Source organism: Acanthaster planci, linkage group LG02 (assembly GCF_054643075.1).
Source record: "Acanthaster planci isolate LZ-2023a linkage group LG02, COTS_SCS, whole genome shotgun sequence".
NCBI lineage: Eukaryota > Metazoa > Echinodermata > Asteroidea > Valvatida > Acanthasteridae > Acanthaster > Acanthaster planci.
This window is the reverse complement of record NC_141778.1, coordinates 35,936,211-35,959,990: the sequence shown is the minus strand read 5'-3', so window position 1 is coordinate 35,959,990 and position 23,780 is coordinate 35,936,211. Positions and strand designations below refer to the sequence as shown.

General features: G+C 41.7%; 1 protein-coding gene and 1 long non-coding RNA gene across 15 annotated transcripts in view; both read left to right on the top strand.

Annotated features, from left to right (window-relative positions):
* The first annotated feature begins 1,862 nt into the window (after nt 1-1,862).
* LOC147800206 (uncharacterized) lies at nt 1,863-18,853 on the top strand. 4 transcript variants are annotated; one of them, XR_015424476.1, is made up of 6 exons: nt 1,863-1,939; nt 11,588-11,833; nt 12,270-12,381; nt 13,175-13,274; nt 14,973-15,075; nt 17,557-18,853. It is a non-coding gene; the product is annotated as an uncharacterized LOC147800206 (long non-coding RNA). The 4 variants fall into 4 exon arrangements; XR_015424475.1 differs by lacking the exon at nt 1,863-1,939 and adding an exon at nt 2,616-2,726; XR_015424478.1 differs by lacking the exon at nt 1,863-1,939 and adding an exon at nt 2,617-2,726 and having other exon boundaries at nt 11,749-11,833.
* Nucleotides 18,854-20,760: 1,907 nt separating this feature from the next.
* Nucleotides 20,761-23,780, top strand: part of LOC147800202 (uncharacterized) — a 111,981-nt gene continuing 108,961 nt past the window's right edge. For 7 of the 11 annotated variants that reach the window (XR_015424303.1, XR_015424302.1, XR_015424307.1 and 4 more), the window contains exons 1-2: nt 20,761-20,968; nt 22,539-22,712. Coding sequence is in view for 2 of the 11 variants with exons in the window: in XM_087132840.1 (XP_086988966.1) it covers nt 22,549-22,712 (164 nt within the window). In the remaining 9 variants the exon portion in view is untranslated. Of the gene's footprint in view, nt 20,969-21,041; nt 21,337-22,538; nt 22,713-23,780 lie in introns of those variants that run through there. The other 4 variants (XR_015424306.1, XR_015424305.1, XR_015424304.1 and 1 more) reach the window with 2 other exon arrangements.

Sequence of the window (23,780 nt, the reverse complement as noted above, 5' to 3'; positions counted from 1 at the left end):
AGTCCCTTTAAAACACTACGTGGTGTGTAAGGTTGTCATGGTTACCAGTGCTGGTCAATGCCCTCGTCCACCTGGGTACTGCGTTTATGTGTGTGGGTTGGTCTACACAGAAATGATCAAAGTGCTACAAGGACACTATACCAAGACCGGTGTCTTGGGAATTACAAGGTTACAACTGTTGCGGTCAAAGTTTGGAAGTCTGAGTTCGGGAAATATGAGTGACTCATAATCAGGAGGTAAAAGTTAATTAAGATTGAACATTAAAATGTCAAAGTCCTGAGCAATGAAATTGATTTAAAGCAAAAGGAGTGCACATATCAAAAAGATTAAACACCCTGATGTAAGAAATGAAATAAAGAAAAAACAAACCACTAAATACATGTATATGCGACTATAGTAAAAACCTACTTAGAGGTGAATCAAGTCAAATGATTGAAATTTATCAAGTGATCAAAAACAGAAGAATGTTGCAAATTCACAGACTTAATTAATTTGTACAGGAAGGAAATGTACCTCTCTTCACTTTAGTCAAGAGAATGTGATTGCTCAATGTACGCTAGAAGTAATATATCATAAAAACGTAAGGAAAATAATATACGAGTAATCCTATAGGAGTCAGTTCTTTCTTAATTAAGTTTTACTAATTCAGAGGTCTTTTACATGAGAATGTTAAACTTCCAAATCAATGGAAACTCATACAGCAAGTTACATTAATTCGGTGTTCAGGGACCATGAAGTCAGAATGTATGGACAGATTGTGGAAGATATCGCAAAAGAAATGGTGTTTGCATCTGGAAACAACAGAATCTTAAACAGATGTCAACGTGGATAGAACCTCTAAAGTGAACCTTGGCTTAAATTAAGATGTGCACAAATTCTTTTGCTCTTTGAAAACATTCTCAGCCAAAATTACAATGACTGCAATTAAGAAATACAATATGATATTAACCTATAACGACTTGGTCTAAACTTTGAGATAAGAACAGACACTTCAATGTAGGCATAAACGTAAGACAAAAGTATCATCAAACTCACCAAGAGCAGGACAGGGACGAATATGTAATTGTGGCAGGTTCAATGCAAGAAGAGATCACAGAGACAACAGAACAGTCTCTGTTGAGTCCAGTAGCCAAGTGGAGTGGAGGGTCCGACTGGCCACTGAATTCATCTGCTCCTCTTCAAGGACGCTTGTGGTTGGTTGCAAGTTCTACTACCGTCAACCTGCCCACACGCGCTGCAAAGCAACCCACACATGTCTAAGAAACTGCATAACCTAACTCTAGGGGAGTGAAAATTTAAAAAAAAAATGGGGGGCTCAAAATTTATCATATTACCCATTTAATCTACTTTTTTGCTAATTTTTTTTTATAGTTTAACTATTTTTAAAATATGTGTGACGACTTTTTCATCGGTGCTTTGGGCGAGCCTTGGAGGTGCGTTCGTTTTAAAAACAAAAGTTGGGGGCATATTCAGGGACTGCTTGCATTATAGAGTACTGAACCATGAAGAGAATCGGACGGCGTTGATTCTCTCCCGATATTATGGGTTACGGTTGTAGAATGTGTCATTTTGTACTGCCACTTTTTTTACCCAGTGTTAGGCCTATGCTCCTTTTGCTCACCAGCCCAGCGATTTACCTATTATTCCGCGTTAAGCAAATGTATGCTACTAATTTCGGGAAAGGACCAATTAAGAATGCCATAGCTAACTCTTTTAAGAAAACGGCTTCTGGCCACTGTCTTGAATGTAACCCTCCCCCCCCAAAAAAAGAAACCAGACAAGACTGACCTCATCCTGAACACAACCAGAGGGCGCTATTTCCGTCCTACAGTGTACGTATTTTGCGATTTGCTTTGGGTGAGCGTGTACATGTATCGCACATGAGACAGTGTGTGGAACCGTAGAAGATGCGAGCAATACAACCTCACGCGGTTGCATGGTGAGTGTACAAAGTTGTCCCTTCCGCTGAGTACCACTCTTTATTTTGCCCGTTTTGCGCCAAACGTACATGTATGTATGCAACCCCAATTGGCAAGAAAATAGCTGACCGTATAGACAAAATACGTCGAATTTGAGTAATGGTTCGGCTTCGGAAGGCATTATTGCCATCTAAGGCATTTTATGCTTAAATTCCCAGAATTTCGGACGTAACTTTGTTCATTTTTGGTAGAATGACGTCACGCAGCGACTGTTTGGTGCGGTCATGATTGAAACATGATTGAAACGAGCCTTAGTAAGTTGCGTTTGTCCAGGCCTTTGGTGTGGAAAATTTGTGGTTTTTGTGATTGATGCGAATTTACATAACATTTTGGAGGTCATTCTTTCGATTTCCATTACGAAAAATAATTCTGGCGTTCTCTTCGTGGTTAATTCGCCTCTGTTCGCACAGGTATTTGGAGACCGAGCGCCGATCATATAAGCTCATTTTGGTACCCTGCTCAGCTCAATACAGTACTTGCTGTGAAGAAGTTGATCGGCGACCAGTTTCAGTTTCCACGTGATATTGCAACGTCGTGGCACGATCTGAATCTCTTGTCTAGAGCTAGGTCTAGGTCTTCGCTCCATTAGAAATGCGTGGAGACGCCCAGACAATAGACATAGCCGCAGCTCTGGAAGCCCGCTTCGGACACGGCCTAAGCTTACAATGAGCACGCGCGCGCGCGCGCGAGATGACATGTTTGGCTCGCGTTGTCGGGATTGTTTGTATATGACTTAATTCACAGGAGGTAAGTGAGAAATGTCCCTGCCTTACCAACCAACAATTGAAAAAAAGGACGGCCCAGACGATAATGAGATTTCCGTGTGACAACTTGAAAACCCAGTAATGTGGGCTTAAGGTTATTTTGCCCTTGCCTCTGTTGATTTTACACTGCTTTTGCTATGGTAAAGTGCATCCTAATCCCTTAGCCCCCAAAATGGGGTTCATTACCTTGAGCACCCTGTTCCTATCACAGGGGAACAAATTCTACTTTTCAAAATAACTTATCTTAACAAGTTGTTGGTGATGTCCTCTTTTTTGAGAGATATTTTGGGTAAAACGGCAGCGTACATGACCGCCCCGAAGAGCAGTCCACTAATTCAAGTGAGAATTTCTGACCAGCTCATTAGCATTAAAAGTGCCCCCACAATATGTTTTGAAAAAGAGATTGTATGGCCCCCAAAATGGTGAGATTGTGTAAATCTTTGCCAGAATCAACTCCCTGGGTCTTTAGGCTTTCATCTGAGAGCAGCATGGCTAAAAACTACTCTTGAAAAATACTCCAAAGTGCCCGAGAAAGTTGAGGGTTGTCACTTGAAAAATGGCTGCAAGCACACTTTCGAAAAATCACTTTGGGGGGGTACTTTTGTTTTGAGGGAATAACTCAAAATGTAATCAGTTGTGTTTCAGATGTCTCAGGGATGTTGGTACACATATTATTGGGCCCCGAACAATGCTGATTTTACACTGTTCTATGGGGCCGGAATTAGTGGACTACACTCACATATAAGCGAATGTAGTCTGGTTCCTTGACCTGGATGGAGATTTGTTTTAATGAAACCAAAAAGCCTGACTCGGGTAACCAGACGAAAAACAAAATGGCGTCGTTCGACTGAGTGGTTGTCTTTTGCCAAAGTTGGGTTAGAAATTTGAAGTTTTCTTGCTTAAATATTGTCAAATTTTGCCTAAACTAGGCCTGTCAGGAATGAGTAATGGTTCCTTATGATCAAAATGTTTGTTAGTTTGAGAAAGTGGACTTTGTTTCCTTATTATAGGAGCAGGATGCTAATGGTAATGAACCCCCCACAAAAAGGGCTGTGGGGGCTCTCTTTTACAATTTGTCCCTTGTCTGTCGCCACCACAGCCCTATTTCAAGGCATGTCCTAAATGCCTGAAATCCAAACTGCAGGATTGTCACAAACTGAAATGAGAATGACTCGACAATTTTACCTACACCGGCACATTCCTTAGAGTTTGGACATTTATATGAGCACCTGAGCTTTCCCAAACCTAGCCCATTAATGTGGCCTACCCCGCTGCACTCCACTACAGCCACATGCTCATATACCTTCACTACGTAATCTTACCTCTTACTTTTTAGAAACTTCCAACTAATTTTTGAACTTTATCCTTTCTTGCACATATACATTGACGTTGACAGCTCAAATCATCATGGCGACAAGTTTGTGACCCCTAAACCGTGACTTCACATTATGCAAATACAGCACCAGGAGTTCAGATGCGACTGCTAGTTCCTGTTTACCCAGGCATGGGCTGGTAGTCATGGCAGTGAGCAGTTTAGGCATATGGGCATGTGGCTGTAGGGGAGCACAGCATACCGTAGGCCCCATTTATGGGGCTATCCCAAACCGTACATTTTCGATATATGGTGCTTTGAAAACCGGGCCTGTGATGTTTCTATGCTGACCATGGGCGGCGCCACGTCGGATTGTTGGGTGGACTGCCCAAGTCAAGGGAAATTCTTCGCCAGGCCAAGGCACTCAAAAAGTACCCCTGCAGTTTATTTGAAAAAAAGGAGATGGTGTGGCCTAAGAAATTGTGGGATTGAGGAAGAATGGCCCAGAATGAACTCCCTAGATTCAAGGGCTCCCATCCTAGGGCAAAGCATAGAAAAATACCTCTGAAAAATTGCCCCAAGAGCCTGAAAAGGTGGAGGGATGTCATTTTTGGGGGTGAGTTTGTTTTTTGTGGATAATCATTGGTTAACCTACCAGAAATTGAAAATCAAATGAAAGCTGAATGACCCCAAAACACTTTGTTTTTTGTTTAAGAGGCATGAGGGACTTCGGTTGCCCACACCGGGCTGCAAACATGGTCAATTTTACATTCTTCAGTGGGACTTCAATCAGTTCAGTGCACCCTATATTTCAAAATGGCGGCTTCCATGGGGGTTTGGCAGCCGAGATTTAAAAATGGTTTCTGCTGTTTACATTAATCTTAACTAGGGTTTGGAGACAAGAAGAAGGTCTGGTAGACAGTTTTTTGATCTTGTACAATTTGGAGCTTGTGCCAAGCATTTCTGAGTACAGGTTAAAATTTTCAAATTTTTTGCTGTACCAAACTAATTTTGGTTGGGGGTTCTACTGTAAAATCTTTCTGTACTGAAAACAAAAAGGAGAGCTGTAGTTCATAGGATAACTGTGCTCTTTTGTTTGTTCATCTGACTGTCTGCATGTTTGTCAGTCTGTCTGTCCATAGAGGAAGGACACAGAAGGAGTTGCAACTCTGGCACTTTAAAGTGTTGAATGATGTCATCGCTGAGTCAGACGAATAACAGAAAAATTCCAAAACTGCCTGATTGCTGCCGGCATCTTTTAGCCAGACAAGCGTGGCCAGTAGTATCCTGGCAACACTTGTAATTTTTGGCTTGCAATTAAATACAAATTATTGCTGTGACCAGGATTTGGAGAAAAATCTGTGATATTAGACCTACTTTTGCCATCGTAAATAAAATTTTAAAATTTTGATTCACATTTTCATTATCTATCCATCAAAGTTTGAAATTTTATTCTCCCCCAGTACATCAGTTTTCAAAGACTTGGTAAGAGTTTGGCTAAGACTGTCCAAGAAAATGTTGACTTTTTCTGGAAAGCCAAGTTCATAAGTGAAATTATGAGCTATTTCATCACAGGGAGTGATCATGAAATCTCATAAAATACACTTTTGTACAAATGCCATAATAAAAATGATTGAAACAAAACAGAAAATCTGTAAACAACCGGGCCATTTATTCCAAAAATAACTCCAGAAGAAAGTGCTCATTAAACGCAATGACTGCACATAATTTAGGGCACACAATGTAATGCAAGCAACTTCGCAAGCATTAAATATGTTTTCATAAGATCAAAACAAGCACCAACGATGGCATGAATATTCAATTTCCTATACCTCAGTGGATGTAGATTACCAGCGACAAATTGCAACAGCGATCAGAGGGTACAAAGGGGTTCATGGTTGTGAAACAGATGGGGCATGGTGCATAGCAAATGTTCACTGCACTCTGGCTATGGACATATCAGTAATGCAAGAAAGCGGTAATTGGCCAGATGTAACAGCCCGGGCAGTTCAAACTCCTTCTAAGTCCTTCCTCTATGATCTGTTATTCATCTGTCTGTTCATGGACGTAGGAACTGGGGGGAGCTCAGTGGCCCCCCCTGAAAATATAGTGGAGGAGGCCAGGTCCCCCTAAAAAAGCTCTGCTTTCTCAGAGGGGAAGTTTTAGAGTGGATAGTATTTGTAGCAGTGTGTGATAATTTTACTTAGATCACATTGGAAAATGGAGATTTTACGATTCACTTTCAATCAGGATCTCGTGGTTCCTGTCCCTCCCACACCCAATAACGATAATGAGTCCCATGTCGCACAGTACGCAAGCGAGCCACATCGTAGGCCGTGTCAATGTCTGAAACAGGCTTCCAGAGCTCACGCCGAAGTCTATTTTCTCGGTGTCTCTGCTTATTTCCAATGGAGTGAAGCCATAGACCTAGCTCTACAACAGATTCGGATGCAGCTCACCCCCTTGTTTACATTATTTTAATTTTTTCCTCTTATTTCCTGTGACCCACTACAATGCAATGCGGTCCCGCCGCCATGTTCGTCCTTTTCTCAGCGCCTATAGTTTACAGATGTGTCTTTTATGACTCCTTGAATTCTCGGGTTCCGTACCTTTTGTGCTATTGAATTGACTTAATTCCTTTTACGAAATAAAGAGTGTTTACTTGTCTGTTGGTAAGAATGCTTATTTTCTTATTTCGTTTCTTGCATGCTTTTTTTTGTGGTTCTTTTCTGCCCCTTTTTTTCTGTGCATCACACAGGGGTCGAAATTAACTTGGTTTCTATGGTAGCCCACAGGACTAGTAATGTCATTGTTTTACTAGTCCTTTGAGTTTTTCAGTAGTCCTACAAAATAATAGTATTATTAATAGTATAATAATAGTAATAGTAAATAGTAGTCCTACAAATAATTAAGTTTTGGATTTTTGGCACTCAAATTGTTTCCTAAATTGCGCGAATCCGAAAAGACGGTATCGATCCATGTGCGCTCGGAAAATTGTATTGTTTCTAACGCACAATGCGATTGGCCGAATCGTTTCATTCTTTTCAGTAACAGCCAGTAGAAATCAATCTTACGTGCTGGAAAGACTATTGTTATCGCTTCAAACACACAGGCTGATTGGACAAAACGCTGGATTATTTTCGCGATAGCCCAGTAGAAAACATTTTTTCTCGTTGCACAATATATCGTTAAAATGTATGGGGTACCGTGAAATCCACACGTACATTCGTATGATGCGTTCAATGTCGTGTGGCTGGCCTACGTGTGTAGAGTATCAGCTCGATGTGAATACATGTACGCATGGGCCGTGTTGTGTACGGAAAGAACCCCTCGTGTCTACAGTGTAACGATAGGCTGTACAAATGTACATATACATGCATCTGCAATCAAAATACCACTGCACGGCATGGTGTTACATTTACGGTGTGTATTTCTTTTCATGCCCCCGCTAAAAAAGGCACTAGCCCGTCGGACTACCGACAAGTAAGAACTGCTAGTCCTCCCACTAAAACCACTAGCCTCGGGCTAGTGGACTACCGCTAATTTTGACCACTGATCATATATAGGTTAGGTTGTGACCTACTGTGATGTGGTATGTGGGTATGGCCGTTAAGTGTTGGAGGGCCCTTTGCTCACTAAGTGGTGCATGCGTTCGAACAATAACGGCCCAACGCAGTTCGGGTCTGACCGCAGAGCGAGGCTTAGTGAGCCGCCCCGCTTCCCTGTGGTGCGGTTTTGCGTTTTCCAATTAGCGGCCTCGACGAGGAGAGACCTGATTAGGCTGAGGCACCTCGGGCCTGGATCGTCACAATCAGGTGGACTGGAGTACTGCAAAACCTGATCGATACCCTCCTTGAATAGAGAGAACCGGAGTACCGCATCTCCCAGATCAAAACGGCCTCTATAGATCAGGTGGACCGGAGTACCGCGAAGCCTTTGATCTCTGATGACCACTACCAGGATTGATCAGGCTGAGAGTGCGGTTCCGTAATAAAGCCCTTGATCACTGATGACTTCCACCCACCTACCCACCACAGAGCCAAGCCTGCTGGTCTTCTGCCGTTGTCTTTTATGCCCACTCCCGGCGCCGCGACCGGCGGCTGCTGTGCGGCCAAGCAGTCCGGGGGCCCGAGGTGATGGGCCCTGAGGCTACTCCTATTCATCGGGTTGAGCGGATTTTCCGCATCAATGCCTTTTATCACTATCATTGGGAGTAATGTGCCGTCCCTTCCTTTAATGCTGCTGCAGGTTCCTGGCATTCCTATTACATCCCCGAAGAGCCCTGCCGACTGATGGCTCAGTGGGGCCTGCGGGGCGATAGTCCGCCGTCTGCCCTGGGCCTTTCACTGGCCCTTGCTCACCGGGCGACATCCGATTGGAAGTCGGCCCAGTCAACACCCTCCAGGCTGACAGCGGGCTCCACAGCGGGATCGCCAAGCTCCCCCGCTTCAGTCCGTTCGGTCGCTTCGGCGAGCCTACAACCCTGCATGTTGTCCAGCCTCCTGTTGCCTTGGACGATGGTGCCCCTTCTAGACTGTTACGTCGCTGGGGTTTCCGTCCGCCAAAGCTCCAACCTGCAGGTGGATTCCGGTCATGAGCCTACTGATCTTGATCTCGGACGTACTTCGCAAGAGACGACCGACCGGATTTTTGCCCAGCCCTTCCTCCACCCGTGCCGGCCTCCAGTTCCCATGCTTCCACTAATTCCAAGAAGCGCAAGGCCAAGTCATCCTCCTCGGCTTCTTCCTCGTCCAAGACCAAGAAGAGACACCATTCCCAGCCGGATCCGCCTCCATGGATGGCGACTCTCCAGTCTCTTTCGGAGCCCTTCTTGTCGCTCACCCGCAAGATAGACTCTGAGCCTCAGCCAGTGGCGAAGGCACCTGATCCGGATCCTCTTCCGGCTGTTCTGCCTCCTACTCACAGGCCTCCTTCTGTTGCCTCGGACCAAGCCTAGACTCATGCCGGACCAAGCCTCGACTCATGGCGATCCGCCTCCCTCTGAACTTGTCCTTCAACCCTACTCTTTTGAGGATGATGACATCGACTCGTTGGCTGGTCTGACTCAATTGGAAGGCCGCCTCGGCCTCCTTCAACGCAACATGATCCATGTTCTGGGGCTCCTGTCATTGGATCCTGCACCGACAGAACATGAATGTGCTTCATCCAAGTGCCACCCTTTATGACTTGAGTCAGCTGAGCCAATCTTCCCAGAGATTCCGCTGAACCGTTCTTGTGTGGAAATGATGAATGCCCTGGCAAAGGATAAACACTGGCGCGCATTCCCGCCCAGAGCTTCATCTTATTACTGGTTTCCTTGGGAGGATATCTCTCGCTTCCTGTCAACCACAGATATTCCTGACGCTGCAAGAGACAAGATGTCGTTCGATTCCGGCAAGGCGAAAACCTTCCAGGGTAAGGACAAAACTATCCTTGACCTGTCCCTCCGTTGCGTTGATACGGCGTCCCGCTTTGGCCTCCGATGTTCAGCCTTTCCTCTCCTTCTATCGCAGTATATTGCCCAGGCCTGTGAAGAAGAATCTGCTCTCTTCAGACTTTGAGGCCTTAGCTTTACGAGGCTTTGATAAGGGACTTAATTCGATCTTTGAATAGTTCACTTGCATTTCCATTCTGGCCACTTCTACCCGCAGATCCAACGCGATGTACACCATGGATATCCCCTATGGGTCCGTCAAGAATAGGCTTATGGGCGTCCCCCTCTGGGGGACGATCTCTTTGCTGGGAAGTTCACTGAAGTCCTTGAGTTGGAGGTAAAATGTATGGAGACTGCTAAGAAAATCTCACTTCGTGAACCAGCACCTCTACACCATCATCGGTCATCGGCCGCGCAGCGAGCTCCTCCTACATCGGCTCCCAGAAGTTTTCAGTCATGCCCTCCCGGCCGTGGTTCTTCACACCATGACCCCGGTCCTATCGGGGAACGGGGTTGGTGACTTCTTCCGTTTGCCTTTGGCGGCCGCCGATCCCCAACCCGTCGGCGGCCGCCTGGGTAACTTCAGCAGGTTCTGGTGGGAAATCACCGCGGACAGCTGGGTCCTCTCCACCATTGCTCTTGGCTACTCCCTTGAGTTCACGAGCTCCCCACCGTCCGGGATGGTCTTCCGCTCCACTCCTCCTCCATGCGACAAACTCAAGTTCTGGAGGAGATTGCAGCATTGTTACACAAAGGAGCCATCACACTGGTGCATCCGAACCAGCTATCCACCGGCTTCCTTTCGTCTTTTTCCTCGCACCCAAAAAAGACCCGGGAAAATGGCGACCAATAATCAACCTGAAACCGCTCAACAAGTTCATCAGGCCAAGGGGGTTTTAAATGGAGACTCTGAGCATGGTCCTACCCTCTCTACCTATTCCGTGCTGGGCCACCTCAATAGATCTACGGATGCGCTGCCCCAACAAAGCAAGTTCTGCCACTTCTCTCACCCTCGAGGCCACGACACGTCTAGGGTTCCTCATCAATTACGACAAGTCGGCCCTCGATCCATCACAACGGCTGACCTACCTGGTGGCAGCTCTCGATCTTCTCAAAGGTGTTGTGACTCCGTCACCGGAACGCATCCTAAATCTGCAATAATGTGCCCTTTTGTTCCTGCGCTCCAAGGCTCTTCCGGCGCTGGCCTGGCTCCGCTTCCTTCTCGGATTTATGGCCAGCCTCGTCAACCTTGTTCACTGGTGTCGACTCCGAATGCGGCCACTTCAACTTCATCTCCTGTCTCAGTATCGCCCCAAGATCGATCCGATTTCTACCTTGACGAAGAATATCACAAGGTCCTGGTTGTTCTTCAGAGATGTCTCCTTGGTGGACATTTGCCAGGCGACTTGTTAGAAATCTCCTTCCACCTTCACTGAGTGCTACCTGAAGGATGTCCTGGGGAGTGAGATGACTCATGGCACAGCAACCCTACGCTCAGCGATTGGGACAGCATCCAGCACTGTCCCTCACCAAACAAAGAATTCCTCATCGTAGATGCTATTCCTTTGTTCTAGAATAGTGATTGTTCGCTTGAATAGCGCCCGCCTATGTTCTCTTGTAATTACTCTCCCATCGCCGACCCTCCTTCAGGGTACGGTGCTACTCTGCATATGTAGGCTGGATAGGGGTATGTGAACGCAGGAGACTCCTCCTCAACATTAGTGTGGGTCAGGTGTCCTAGTGATACTTACCCTGTCCAGCAGCTCCCGCCCGTCCTTCTCCACTTCGGCTCCGGGGAACTTCTCTGCTTCGAAAAGAAGGACGAACATGGTGGCGGGACAGCATTGCATTATGCTGGGTCAGGGGGCAGCATGCATAATCATTTCTTTTCAGCGAATTGTAATAGCCACTTGGGAAATTTGCATATGTAGGCTGGACAGGGGTAAGTATCACTAGAAGACCCATCCCACACTAATGTGGGGAGGAATTTAGAGGTCATTCTTGGTGGATAAATTCATTTTGTGCCCAGTACTGGGTAACATCTATAGGGAGCCATAGCATAGTACTGTTTATAAATTTGGGAATGTTTTCTGCACAGACTGTGATCCCTGTATGAGCCTTGACCTGAACCAAGAGAGAAAACTAATTCCTTGGCATCAGAGGCTCCTTTGGTTCATGAATGACTAGGACATGCAAGCAGCCCCATCGCTACCAACAAAATGAATACTCCAACCAACACGACTCTTCTCAACCAATTAGGCTGTGCTTCTACTCAAGGTGGATCAGCATTTGGGGATGGCAGCTGAAACCTTAACTAGAAGAGATTGACTGGCTGAAAAAATAGGTGGGGTTGTCTAATTATAGCCCTAGACCAACACTTCTTGTGTTGTGGGATTCCATCTGAATGCAGATGGCTGAAAATAGATCTTAAGAATGCCAAAGATAGAGGAATGTTTAAATCGATGCCTAAAGGCTTGAGAAAAATGACCTTTTGGAAATGTACATTATTTTAAGGTGTTTTGAAGAATAAATGTACTTAGCTAACCAAGCAACAGTAAAAAAGAAACGGAAAATGGCATCTAAGAAGATGAGATTTTTATGATTTTTTTTTAGAAATTCCAGTAATGTGAGCTTGTATATTATTTGACCTTGATCTTTGTTGATTTGATACTGTTTTCAATGATGTTTCAGTTGCTGTTGTAAAGTGCACCTTATAATTTGAAACGGTGGCCCCAAATGTGAGTCATACGGGCTGAAATTCAAACATTGTTTGTTATTAGTTTCCCTAGTTTCAGCAGTGACAGAGAGACAAGAAGAAGCTAGTCCCTGGACAAAGTTTTCTGAAGTGTGACAGATCAGAGATATCATATCACTGGGGACAATACTTGACAGGTATGGAAACAGCTTACATCGTTTTCTGATATTAGTCCATGGTACCTGTAATAACATGCCCAGTTTAGTAAATCTGTACCTTAGGTTTTGTTTCATAAGCTTTTCAACTAATGAGAATCTCCGGCCTTTGGGGCTGGGTTGAGTTTCTCTGAACAAATTGGAAGATGTAATCATTAGGTGTGATTGTAACATTTGTCACAAACTGAACAGAAATTGGAAAGAGGCTGAATCCACAAGCTGCTTGCAGTGAATGGGGAGTTGTACTGAAATAATAAAGGGGATGGGTGGAGATTATAGAGGGATAAATGCCACATTCCTGGATCCAAATCATGTACAAGGATGACTACACACTGCATTCCACAGGTGTCATATAAAACATCTGGACTGTTCTTTCATTTATCATAGTCAATGAAGCCATCAGCGGCCATATTTCTGTGTCAGATACAAGGCCTTTCATATGACAGTTTGTTACAATATGGCATTTGAGCCAACATTCACACATGGTTGGTGGTGGCTTCAGTTGGTACAATAGCATTTTGAGTCTAGGGTTTCTTTATGACACAGGCAGGCTTCTATAATACACACATGAGGCGGAAAGTATGATATGGAAGCCAATATTTACCATAATTCCTGGGTGTAAATTTTAATCACATCTGTCTTGAGCCACATGTCTGGAAGAAGGTCATTGGGGAAGCACTAACAACTTCTTAATCAGTTTTCTCCACCTCTCTCAATCCTCCTCAGTGATTAGTCATACAGTCTGTGATAGAAACAGTTTCTGTGGTTTTGTTAGTTGTAGCATTGATGAAGAGACAAGACCAGACCCCTGGGAGACGGTTTTCTGGATTGTAACACTTCACCAGATATTTGTTACTGCCAACACTACTCACTTGGTGAGCACTTTATATGGTGTTCTGATTTTAGCCTCATAAGAAAAGGCATGTTCCAGCTTTTGAAAAAACAGCAGCTGTACCTGAGTTGTATAAATGTACAGTTCTGTAAAATCTGGAGCCTGGCTTGGACTCCACTCATGAAGATGATGAGAGCAGCTGGTAGAAACGTTGAGTACTCACTCAACGGTTCTTAGTCCACAGTTCAAATGGTGCAGTTTTGTAGAAATTTGGCTACTAACATAGAGAGGTATCGAGTTGTTTCTCACCTCTAACCCTTAGCTTTGGAAATTTGTACATATCTCATGTTTCTCATTTGTACATATCTCATATATCTCATTGTACATATCTCATATATCTCATGTGTACATATCTCATATATCTCATTGTACATATCTCATATATCTCATTGTACATATCTCATCTCATTGTACATACCTCATATATCTCATTGTACATATCTCATATATCTCATTTGTACATATCTCATATATCTCATGTGTACATATCTCATATATCTCATTGTACATAGTATCTCATATATCTCATTGTACATATCTCATATATCTCATTTGTACATATCTCATATATCTCATGTGTACATATCTCATATATCTCATGTGTACATATCTCATATATCTCATTTGTACATATCTCATATATCTCATTTGTACATATCTCATATATCTCATTTGTACATATCTCATATATCTCATGTGTACATATCTCATATATCTCATTTGTACATATCTCATATATCTCATTTGTACATATCTCATATATCTCATTTGTACATATCTCATATATCTCATTTGTACATATCTCATATATCTCATGTGTACACATCTCATATATCTCATTTGTACAGATCTCATATATCTCATTGTACATATCTCATATATCTCATGTGTACACATCTCATATATCTCATGTGTACATATCTCATATATCTCATTTGTACATATCTCATGTATCTCATGTGTACATATCTCATAAATCTCATGTGTACATATCATATATCTCATGTGTACATATCTCATATATCTCATTTGTACATATCTCATATATCTCATTTGTACATATCTCATATATCTCATTTGCTGCATTCCGATGTTTTCCCTTCAGAATTCCAACATAACTAAAGCTCTTCAATTCTTAACTTTTCAATGAGTTTGTAAATAGTGCACAATTCAAATCATGCAGGTATTTAGAAATTTGGCCATTTAGTTAAAGAGGTATTGGGTCTTTTCATTGATCTACCCTGAACTTTGAAAATACATCTTTCACCCCATCTCATTTGCTGCGTTCCGATGTTTTCCCCTCTGAATTCTAACATAAGTAAAGCTCCAAAAATATAAATTGTAAAGGAAATCAATTCCTTAGTAGTCCACGCTTCAAGTCATGCAGGTATTTAGATATGTGGTCATTTAGCTAGAGACGTATTGAGTCTTTGTTCTCCTCTACCCCTCAAAAGTACCTATCTTACCCCATCGCATTTGCAGAATCCCGATCTTTTCCCCTCTCAAATCTGATATAACAAAGCTTGAACAGTCTAAATTTGTAAAGAAATCTGGTTGTAAATAGTCCACGCTTCAAATCATGCAGGTATTTAGATATTTGGTCATTCAGTTTGAGAGTTATTGAGTCTTTTTATTGCTCTACCCTTCACTTTGGAAATATTTCACCTTCTCACATTTGCAGCATTTGCAGAACTTTTCCCCTCTCAATTGTGACATAACTAAGGCTCCAACAGTCTAAATTTTCGAAGAAATCTGTTCCTGAATAGTCCATGCTTCAAATCAAGGTATGTAGATATTTGGTCATTTAGTTTTGAGAGGTATTGAGTCTTTTTGTTGGTGTAGCGCCCACGCTACTTGACGTTAATCTGTCGCTGTAAACTCAGCAATCAACACACATCTAAAATTCAATTATAGTGTCTACTTGTCCTCAACTCTCCTTCAATGTCTTGGCTGGCAAGAAATAAACCAATGGTGTTGCTGTATCATGAACAATGTCTCATGTGTCTCAACTGTTTGGCTAGTGGACAAGGGTGTCTCCAAATGATGGCAAAAAATACTGGGATGATGCAATTCGGCTCATGTGACAGTTATCAAAGGTGTGATGGATCCCAGTGATGACAATATCTGATGACAGTTGATATGGCTGATGTCTAACATACAGTTGTCGATAGATAATGTATAACGACGCTGACAATGACAATGGTGTCGATGATGATGACGGTTGTGATGGTTCGACTGGACATAATACACAAAAGGAATAAATTATATAGACAAACCTATATGCCACCGTCATAAATCCTGGTCACAAACTTTAGACCTCTAGTTAAATACACCCTTACATCCATTGTCTAAACGTAACACATGTGCGACATTGTATTATACATATACATGTGTAACATAACATGTCTTACATACATGTGAAACGTGGTTGCCCAAAACTCGGACATCATACATGTATTCGGAAAAATCTTGCAATTTGTTTGCCCTGGAAAAATAACTTAATAATGGCTTAATAATAGCTTATCTTATTGCCTTTATCCTAAGGCAATAACTAAAGGATAAATAAAGAAAACGACTCACTTTGCTGAGCTGACGGAATGGAAGCAAAATGGGAATTTGGTGACGTATAACTTGTCAAAATGCTCGTGAACCATGTATAAACTAAAATGGATTGTTCGGCACTGCGCGGTGCGGGCAGAGCGCCCTCTATTGATAACACACAACTACTGTGCCCATGAAAGGACTTGTTTGGAGATGTTTTGTCCGCAACAGTTGGTCTACCCTTAACTTTGAAAAAACATACACATTTCACCCCAACTACATGTATTTGCTCCATTCAGATGTTTTCCCCTCTGAATTCTAACATAACTGATCACTCATAGTCCCTCAAGGCGCATAAAGATGCTCTAGTGACTTCATTGCTAGTCTGTTTTTGTAAACTAATGCAGGTATACATGTACACTGTAAAGTAGCTGTGTATATGTCCAGCAAAAAGGCCAAATTACTCTGACTTGCAGTGTTCTTTTTCTCATGATTTCTGATCTTTCTGTTACTAAGGGAATAAATCACCAATTAGGACCGAACCTCTTTAAGTAGGAGACAAATCCCTCTGCTGAAACTCGGAGGGAACAACCACTCAGATGAACAAACAGAAATAGTTGGTTGCTGCTGTGTGTTTGAAATTGGAATAGAACTTAATATTTGACTTTATGGAAGGTTGAACTTAGCCTCACAAACAACTACATGTAACTCTGTATGATGTACAAGGACACTTCCTACTCTTAGAGAAGTGCAGGTGTTTGCCAAGGCTCTCATCAGTCTTTCCACTGACAGTTCGTGCACAGACTAGGGGCCACTCAAAATTTTCAGTGTTTTTCAAATTTCTATTTTTTTTCATATTTTTTGATTCACCCACCTGCAATTTGTATTTAAAAAAATTGAATTTTCATTCAGTACATGTTCATTATACATGCATTTGATATAAATTCATATACATGTAAAAATCTATAATGCAACACAGTATGGCAAAATGATGGCTGGAATTGCAATAAAATGATTGCAATCGATAGCGCACGCAACAGCATGCCATGTCTAATCCACTCAAAAATGGATCTCCCGAGGTACGGCTACGCCTACAGTCAATTACCGCGTCTCCACACACATGCATACATGTACATGTATGTATTTCTATTGGAACAGAGACGTAGACCTAGCTCTAGCCAACAGATTTGGATGCAGTTTGCTGCTGTCTGGTTAGTCTTAGATACAAGGTGATGAACATATCACCATTATTAGCAACTGGTTATATAGTAGGTTTATATAATACGCCTGGTACCCTGCTACATTTGTCTTTTATCACCGCTGCAAGTGCCCAGCTGCCAAGTCAAAGAGTAAAAAACCACCTCATTCCATGTTTCACACATACATAATAATGTACAGGAAGGGTCAGTCTGTCTGTATATGGAAACAAAGCTAATAAAGATTGCATTTTGGGAATGCTGGCGCGGCGTGCACGCTACACGTATTTCAGGCAAGTCACAAAAATAAGTTTTTCTGGATTCTAATATAAAAAGTAAATTTCGATTTTCAATTTATTTCCTTAACCCATCCACCCACTATTTAAAAAAAGTCAAAATTTAAAAAACACTGAAAATTTCGAGTGGCCCCTTAGGAAGACCAGTGTCCATCGCAGGAAAATCACCTGGAGAACCATTCATTCTTACTCACTTTTTAATTTACTCATTAATTGCCTGGTCTTGTCACAGGAGGAGTACTATCACCTTTTGGAGAAGATCTACAAGATCCAGAAGGAGAGAAGCGACAGAAGAGGATTCAGGAGGTACTGATGCTGCTGCTGGAGGCATGCCCATGATGGCAGCAGCACAGCTGCCTCAGCCCCCCCACTAACTGACCAGATCAGTATGTCCACTGGGAAAATGTAGCTCTTTCAACCAACTTATATCAGAATTATGCTGTACATAACGAAATGTATATGGTCTTGAAGGGTTATTTTGGTGTCAGTGTTGCTTTGGCTCAGCAATGAAAAGTGGACTGGTAGAATGGGGCGTCAGGTTGGCATAGTGACACTTTTGTCACCTTACACTTCTGTGAATCCAGCCCAGGTTTAATTTGTGGATTTTTCAGTCTTTACTTAACTTTTTGGGGTTTTCTCATCTCTATAATGATCATGGGGAGTTTTTCCTTCCACTTCTTAAACTGAACACTATCCTCACATATTTGCAGTTGTAATTTGAAGTTGTACATCGTCACATTTCTCAAGTGGTTACTGGCAGCCCTTTGAAAAACATGCTGGAAATTATATTGCCACCATCAATAAATAAAGCTACAATTTTTATTGTTATTGTTGTTGGAATTACACAGGGGAAATGGTATTGTTTATGGTAGCAGGGCCAGGTTTCCTTCAGTTTAGTTCTAAATGTGGTCAAAATACAGACTGATCATTTGTGGTTCACTCAAGGAAGTCTGTACACAGGTTAACATAAATTTGGTGTGTGATTTCTACTTACGGTTTTATTTCAATTCCAAGCATCTGTAACTTTTTAAGTTATCACTGAATAATCAAGACCTTTTCTTTATTTGTAGTTTTCTGAAGGCTTTTATTATACTTCATATTTGAAGTGATGTCACCCATAGATCATCGTGCAATTTTTATGACTGCAGATGAATTGACTGAGAGTGTGTACAAAATGCAGATGTAAAACAAAAATTGTACGATGCAAACAACAAATAAAAGTGTAATGCAAATGTGAATTTTATGTTTTGAAACACATTCCATATCTCGGTATGCGGAATGAAGACGTCAACTGTAAATGTAACTAATTCAAGCTTAAAATTATATTTCTGATAGGAGCTTCATTTCAGGTGCTTCTGGAAAAAATCTTTTTTTCTGCACACAACTGTCCTTGCCTATTGTCTCTTTCATGACTTGAACAAAGCTTTTGCCAAAATAGATTGGAATTTGGAAAACAGACTAATGAATATTTACATGTATGTTGATAGGGTCGCTGCTTGCCAAAGAGAAATCAAATGAAATGGGAAGGGGAAGGTCCCTTTTTCTTGAATGTCTGTATTTAAACAAGATATGCTCTTATTTTTATTTTTCTACATCCACTTAAATTTGGATGTAACCATGATCTGGCTATTTATATACACAGGTAGGCCTACATGCTAATGGTTTCAAACTTCAAGCATACCTTGACTCGATCAACTCGACTGACATTTAAATATGTCAATGCTCTGATTGTTTTGTTTTTCAAGCACACACAAAGTCTGAGTCTGTGGAGGTACACTGTGTGTTGAATTTGTGTGTTGAATTCCCTGTTAGAGTATACCACTCCATGGGCATGTCCCACATTGTTGAAAAGTATGAGGTTGTGGTAAGAAATGTGTTACAAATACTCTTCAAATGACTGGTGTAAATCAGTATTTGTTGCATTTGGCTGTGTTGGTGTCCATATCTTACCTTTTGAAAGTTGAAATTTTTGGCCAAAAATTATACCCACCTGCAAGTGGACAAGAGGAAAGGGTTGGAAGATTTGAGAAGTAAATTGCTATTCATGTTTCTTCATTTTCACTTGTTTGATTTTTTTTCATAAACAGAAGATTCACTATCCACTGTGCCATACATGGTCTTGAAAGTCACAGATTTGAGTCTTAAGATGGCAACACCTTGCGATTGAAGAATATAATAGAAAGCTTAAGGCTTTAGTACTGAACAGGTCCAGTCTCCCTCAGGAAACTTTTAAGTGCCTTTAGTCTATGCATTTTGCATTCCAAAATGGTCCACCAATCAAAAATGGGCTTGTTTATGTGTCAGGCTTATGTAAAATAAATACAAGCCTTTTGCCTTTTAGACATTTTGGAGAAATATAGGTTAGAAAGTACACTGAGATTTGATCTTGTATGGCCTGTTCCACTTCACCACAGGTCAATACATTTAAGACAAATCTAGGGAATTTCTGTGTACAAATGATTCAAAATGATTTTGAATTCTAGATGAGTACTCCATGTACTTTTTGTAATTCCTCTAATCTGTATAATAGTCGGAGGATTTTAATTGACTGAAATAAAATATGTAGCCTGAGACATTAATAATATGTCCATGATTTGAACTGCACTTTATTACTCCTTTTTTGCAACTTTCTGTTCCTCTTAAGTTTCTTGTATATACGAAAGAAACCTGGAAGTTATGCCTCATGGATACTCTCATTGACTCGGAAAAGTGCTCCGGAAATTTAAGAAGCTATTAAAGGAAGAATGATTTAAAGAGGACACCCTAACGAATATGAAGATTTTTAAAAGGTGTAGCTCAAATATTGCTTTTTTCTTGCTTTTTGAAAAGGTGTAGCTCAAATCTTGCTTTTTCCTGAATGAAAGAATGAGATAAGAAAAAAAAGTCTCTGATTTACAGCGAATTATATTGTGGAAATATTTCATTTTCCGAAACGGTTCTTGTTAGGCAAAGGTGTTGGCATTTCTCCTGGGATGGGGTAGGGCACTGCATTCATCAGCATTAAACTGAAAAAAACGGTAGACGGGTGTTAACGCTGAGGTATTTTCAAGTACTTTGATTTGATTTACTCACTTTTCCCAAATATAAAAACTGTGATATAGAAACAAAATGAAAGAGGGCCCTTTGAAAAATGTCCAAATAAAGAAACCCCGGTCAGCGGCAAAAGCAGGGATAACGCAAAACAGTTTCAAAACAGCGGTCCCAAAAAACCCATTTGCGATTTTCACCCACTTTTATTTTCTCTTTCCCCAGGAGGAGATGGGGGAGGGTCCCCTCCCTCTTGCAACGTGCACACGCACAAACTTGAGAGAGCGGTTCTTGACCACCAAGTCACTGCTCCGTGTACGTTGGACCAATGCTCGGACGAGCTTGAAGCTCAAGTCGTCTTATCTTGCTAGCGCTACCGGCCTTTTCCAATTGAGGGCGCTGTACATGTGTTAGATGTGTCCGTCCTATCCGGCCCGCGATGATCATGCTGCGTTCGAAGTTTTGTGAAACTTCACGATTTTCAGCAAAGATTGTATAGCGCTGCACTATACAATCTTTGATTTTCAGCACAAAAAGGACGTCATTGGTGAAGCGTGGGACATCATATGGTACCATTTTCCCACAAAAACAACTCAAAAGATGGTCAACTGATGCAGGTATGTTGAAAACCACTTTTTGTTTTCAGGACTTGCTAACGTTTTGGCACGGTGTATGGAGGCCTATGGTACTTTTCCTAGTCGGTGCAAACGGCCCATCGTACGGAATTCCATATCTGCCGTCGTTCGTCGCCTTTTGCTTTTTGTTGTGCCCCAATGAGCCGTATCTATGAACACTGGGGACGCTGTCGAAAAACGAATTTTTCACTTCCGGGTGTTATCATGTTGTCAAGGATAGGAAGGAAAGTTTTTGTGCAACCTCAACTACATACAGCTGGCTAGCCATGGCACTTGACATCTACCCTAAGGGGGAACAGGCCTTGTTCGCTAAAAGCTGGATGACTCCATTTGTAGTATTTTGTGCTTTGGTAAGTATCTCTCAATAGTTTGGTAAGATATAGGCCTAATGCAACAACTTCATGAGACACTTCAGAATATAGCCAAGGCCTACCCTGAGAAAAGTCCTGGATATTTTTGCAGTCCCTCTCTTCTTTGTAAGCTGCACCATGTGCACGGCTGGGCTAGGCTAGGCTTTTTGTAAAAACCATCCTAGGCGTAGGCCTAGTACATTTACCACTCCGCAACATAAATTAATAAATTTTTGAATTAATTTCATTAGCCTCCCTATTATAGGGCCTACATTGCTGTACTGATATTATCTCGAAGAGGATGTCATAAGAAATATTTTGATATAAATTTGGATTCCGTCGGACCCTGCAAAATAAAGAAAAATCTGTTTGAAGTAGGGATGTTTTGAGATGTGTTTTGTATATGTGTAATGCAGATCAAAATGTGATAATTTTGTACACAAAAATGAGTGTGGACTTTAACTGAAAGCTTAACATAAGTGTTTTTGTAAAATCGTTGTTCTTATTTGTGCCTTATTTCAATGAATCAAATGCAGGCTGTACTTCAAAGTTCAAAACAATTGAAAATGGAACTGCACGCAAAAAGACTATTTAAGTAAACAAGTTTCCAAATAAACAGCGCTCTCACTCATTTAGTCATTCCCCTACCTATAATAAACCTTTTGTTGTTTTGCAATGCATTATGGGTTTGGATGACAAACCAGCAATACATTTTATGCACAACCCTAAGGGTGAAGTGTACCTGCAAAACAATCTGTTACCATTTTATTGCATACTCCAGTTCAAGTCATCCTCTTCTCACAGTGTTGCATTACAGATTTGGGATGAAGATACGTGTATTCACAAACCTTGAAGTATAGCATGGCAGAAAAGACAAATTCAGGGAATCCCTTCAACAATACAATCTGGTCATAGACCATGCCTTGACTGAGATCGTGAATACTATTGCCCAATCAAAATCATGACTTGTAGCTCATTCATCCTACATTGACCAATCACGTTATTTTCAGCCTAGAATGCTTTGTGCCCTTAAAAAAAGACAATCAAGGGTGATTTTTCCTCTCACAAATATTTGAAAATTTATTTGTTTAAAAAGTGCAATAAAGAGCGTATTGCTGTTGGCCTTGGGAGAAACTGACTTTTTTTTTTTAGATTATAACAACTCAAATTTCTAAATGTAGTTTTCATCTCCCTACTTACAGAACGTGCAGAATGATGCCAATGTGTAACACAATCATGGCATCATCCTTAACGGAGGATGATATTCCAGGTGCAAAGTTTGAAACAGACCCTTTGTCAGCAACATTGCTGCAGCTAAAGAGATGGTTGGCATGCAGAAGAGGCGCTTCAAGTTCCAGAGTTAAATTTGTACAGAGGTAAGTAAAATGAGTCTTTTCATAGCAAATATTGTACATTATTTTTTGGGGGGGTCTGATTTCTTGTACAGGTAACTGATACTGATATCTAACCATTAATCATGCTAATGGCAAAGAGTGAAATAACCTTTCTGAAATGACTTCTGTGGGGACATAATGAAGACTACTGAAGTTTTGAAAGATGTTGGATATCTTTGTTGAGCCATTATAATTTTAAGTGACACCAATAATGGCGCGGTATGTACAGTTGACTCTCCTTATGACAAAGCTGTAGTAACTAGGACTTTATTATAAAGAGTAGAAAAACAAAGAACATATAAGATTCAAGAAAGTAGGATTCTCAATATGTTTTCTTTGTAACAGTATTTTGTTATAACAATGGTGTTTATGTGAGTCAACTGTACCATTGGTTCAGTTCTAGAAGTATATTCATTCCAAGTGCTATGTAGAATTTTCCAGTAGCACCTAAGTGCCCGTAGCCCATCAAACTCCAACAGCAGGTTTTGCTAGGTTTTGGCTGGTTTGGTACCATACCGTAAGCACATGGTGTTGGACTATGCTAGATTTGGTACAGTAGGCCCAGGATGATGGTGTTTAATTTTGGCTGAGCTGGTACTGTCAGGTCAGCATCTTGGTTACAACAGTGGGTGTCAGATTCTGCTGGCTGAACGGACACCGGTGGCTCCGGCTGGCTGGCCAGAAGAGCTCACTGGGTTAACACACAGTGAGCTCTAATGACCAGTGTTGGACTGTGTGTGTGTACTTGTGAAAGGAGCAGACGGAGCTCTTCTATGTATTAACACAGTCACGAATCGAGGTCGGATTGTAAATCGAGGACGTCCTCAGTTCGCAATAAGGTGAAATTTGAGGCCGCAGTGAGCATTTATGAGGGTCAGCAAAATTTGAAGGCATTTGGAAGCCGTCCTCGGTGTACGCATTTAACACGCCGGGTGTTTAAAAACACCCGCTCGAAATGGACAGTTTCGGCGCATCCCTGGATGGAATAGCGCCCTTCCTAGCTCTCTTGCTACCCTGTCCGATCCGCATTGGTGAGCACAATAAACGTCG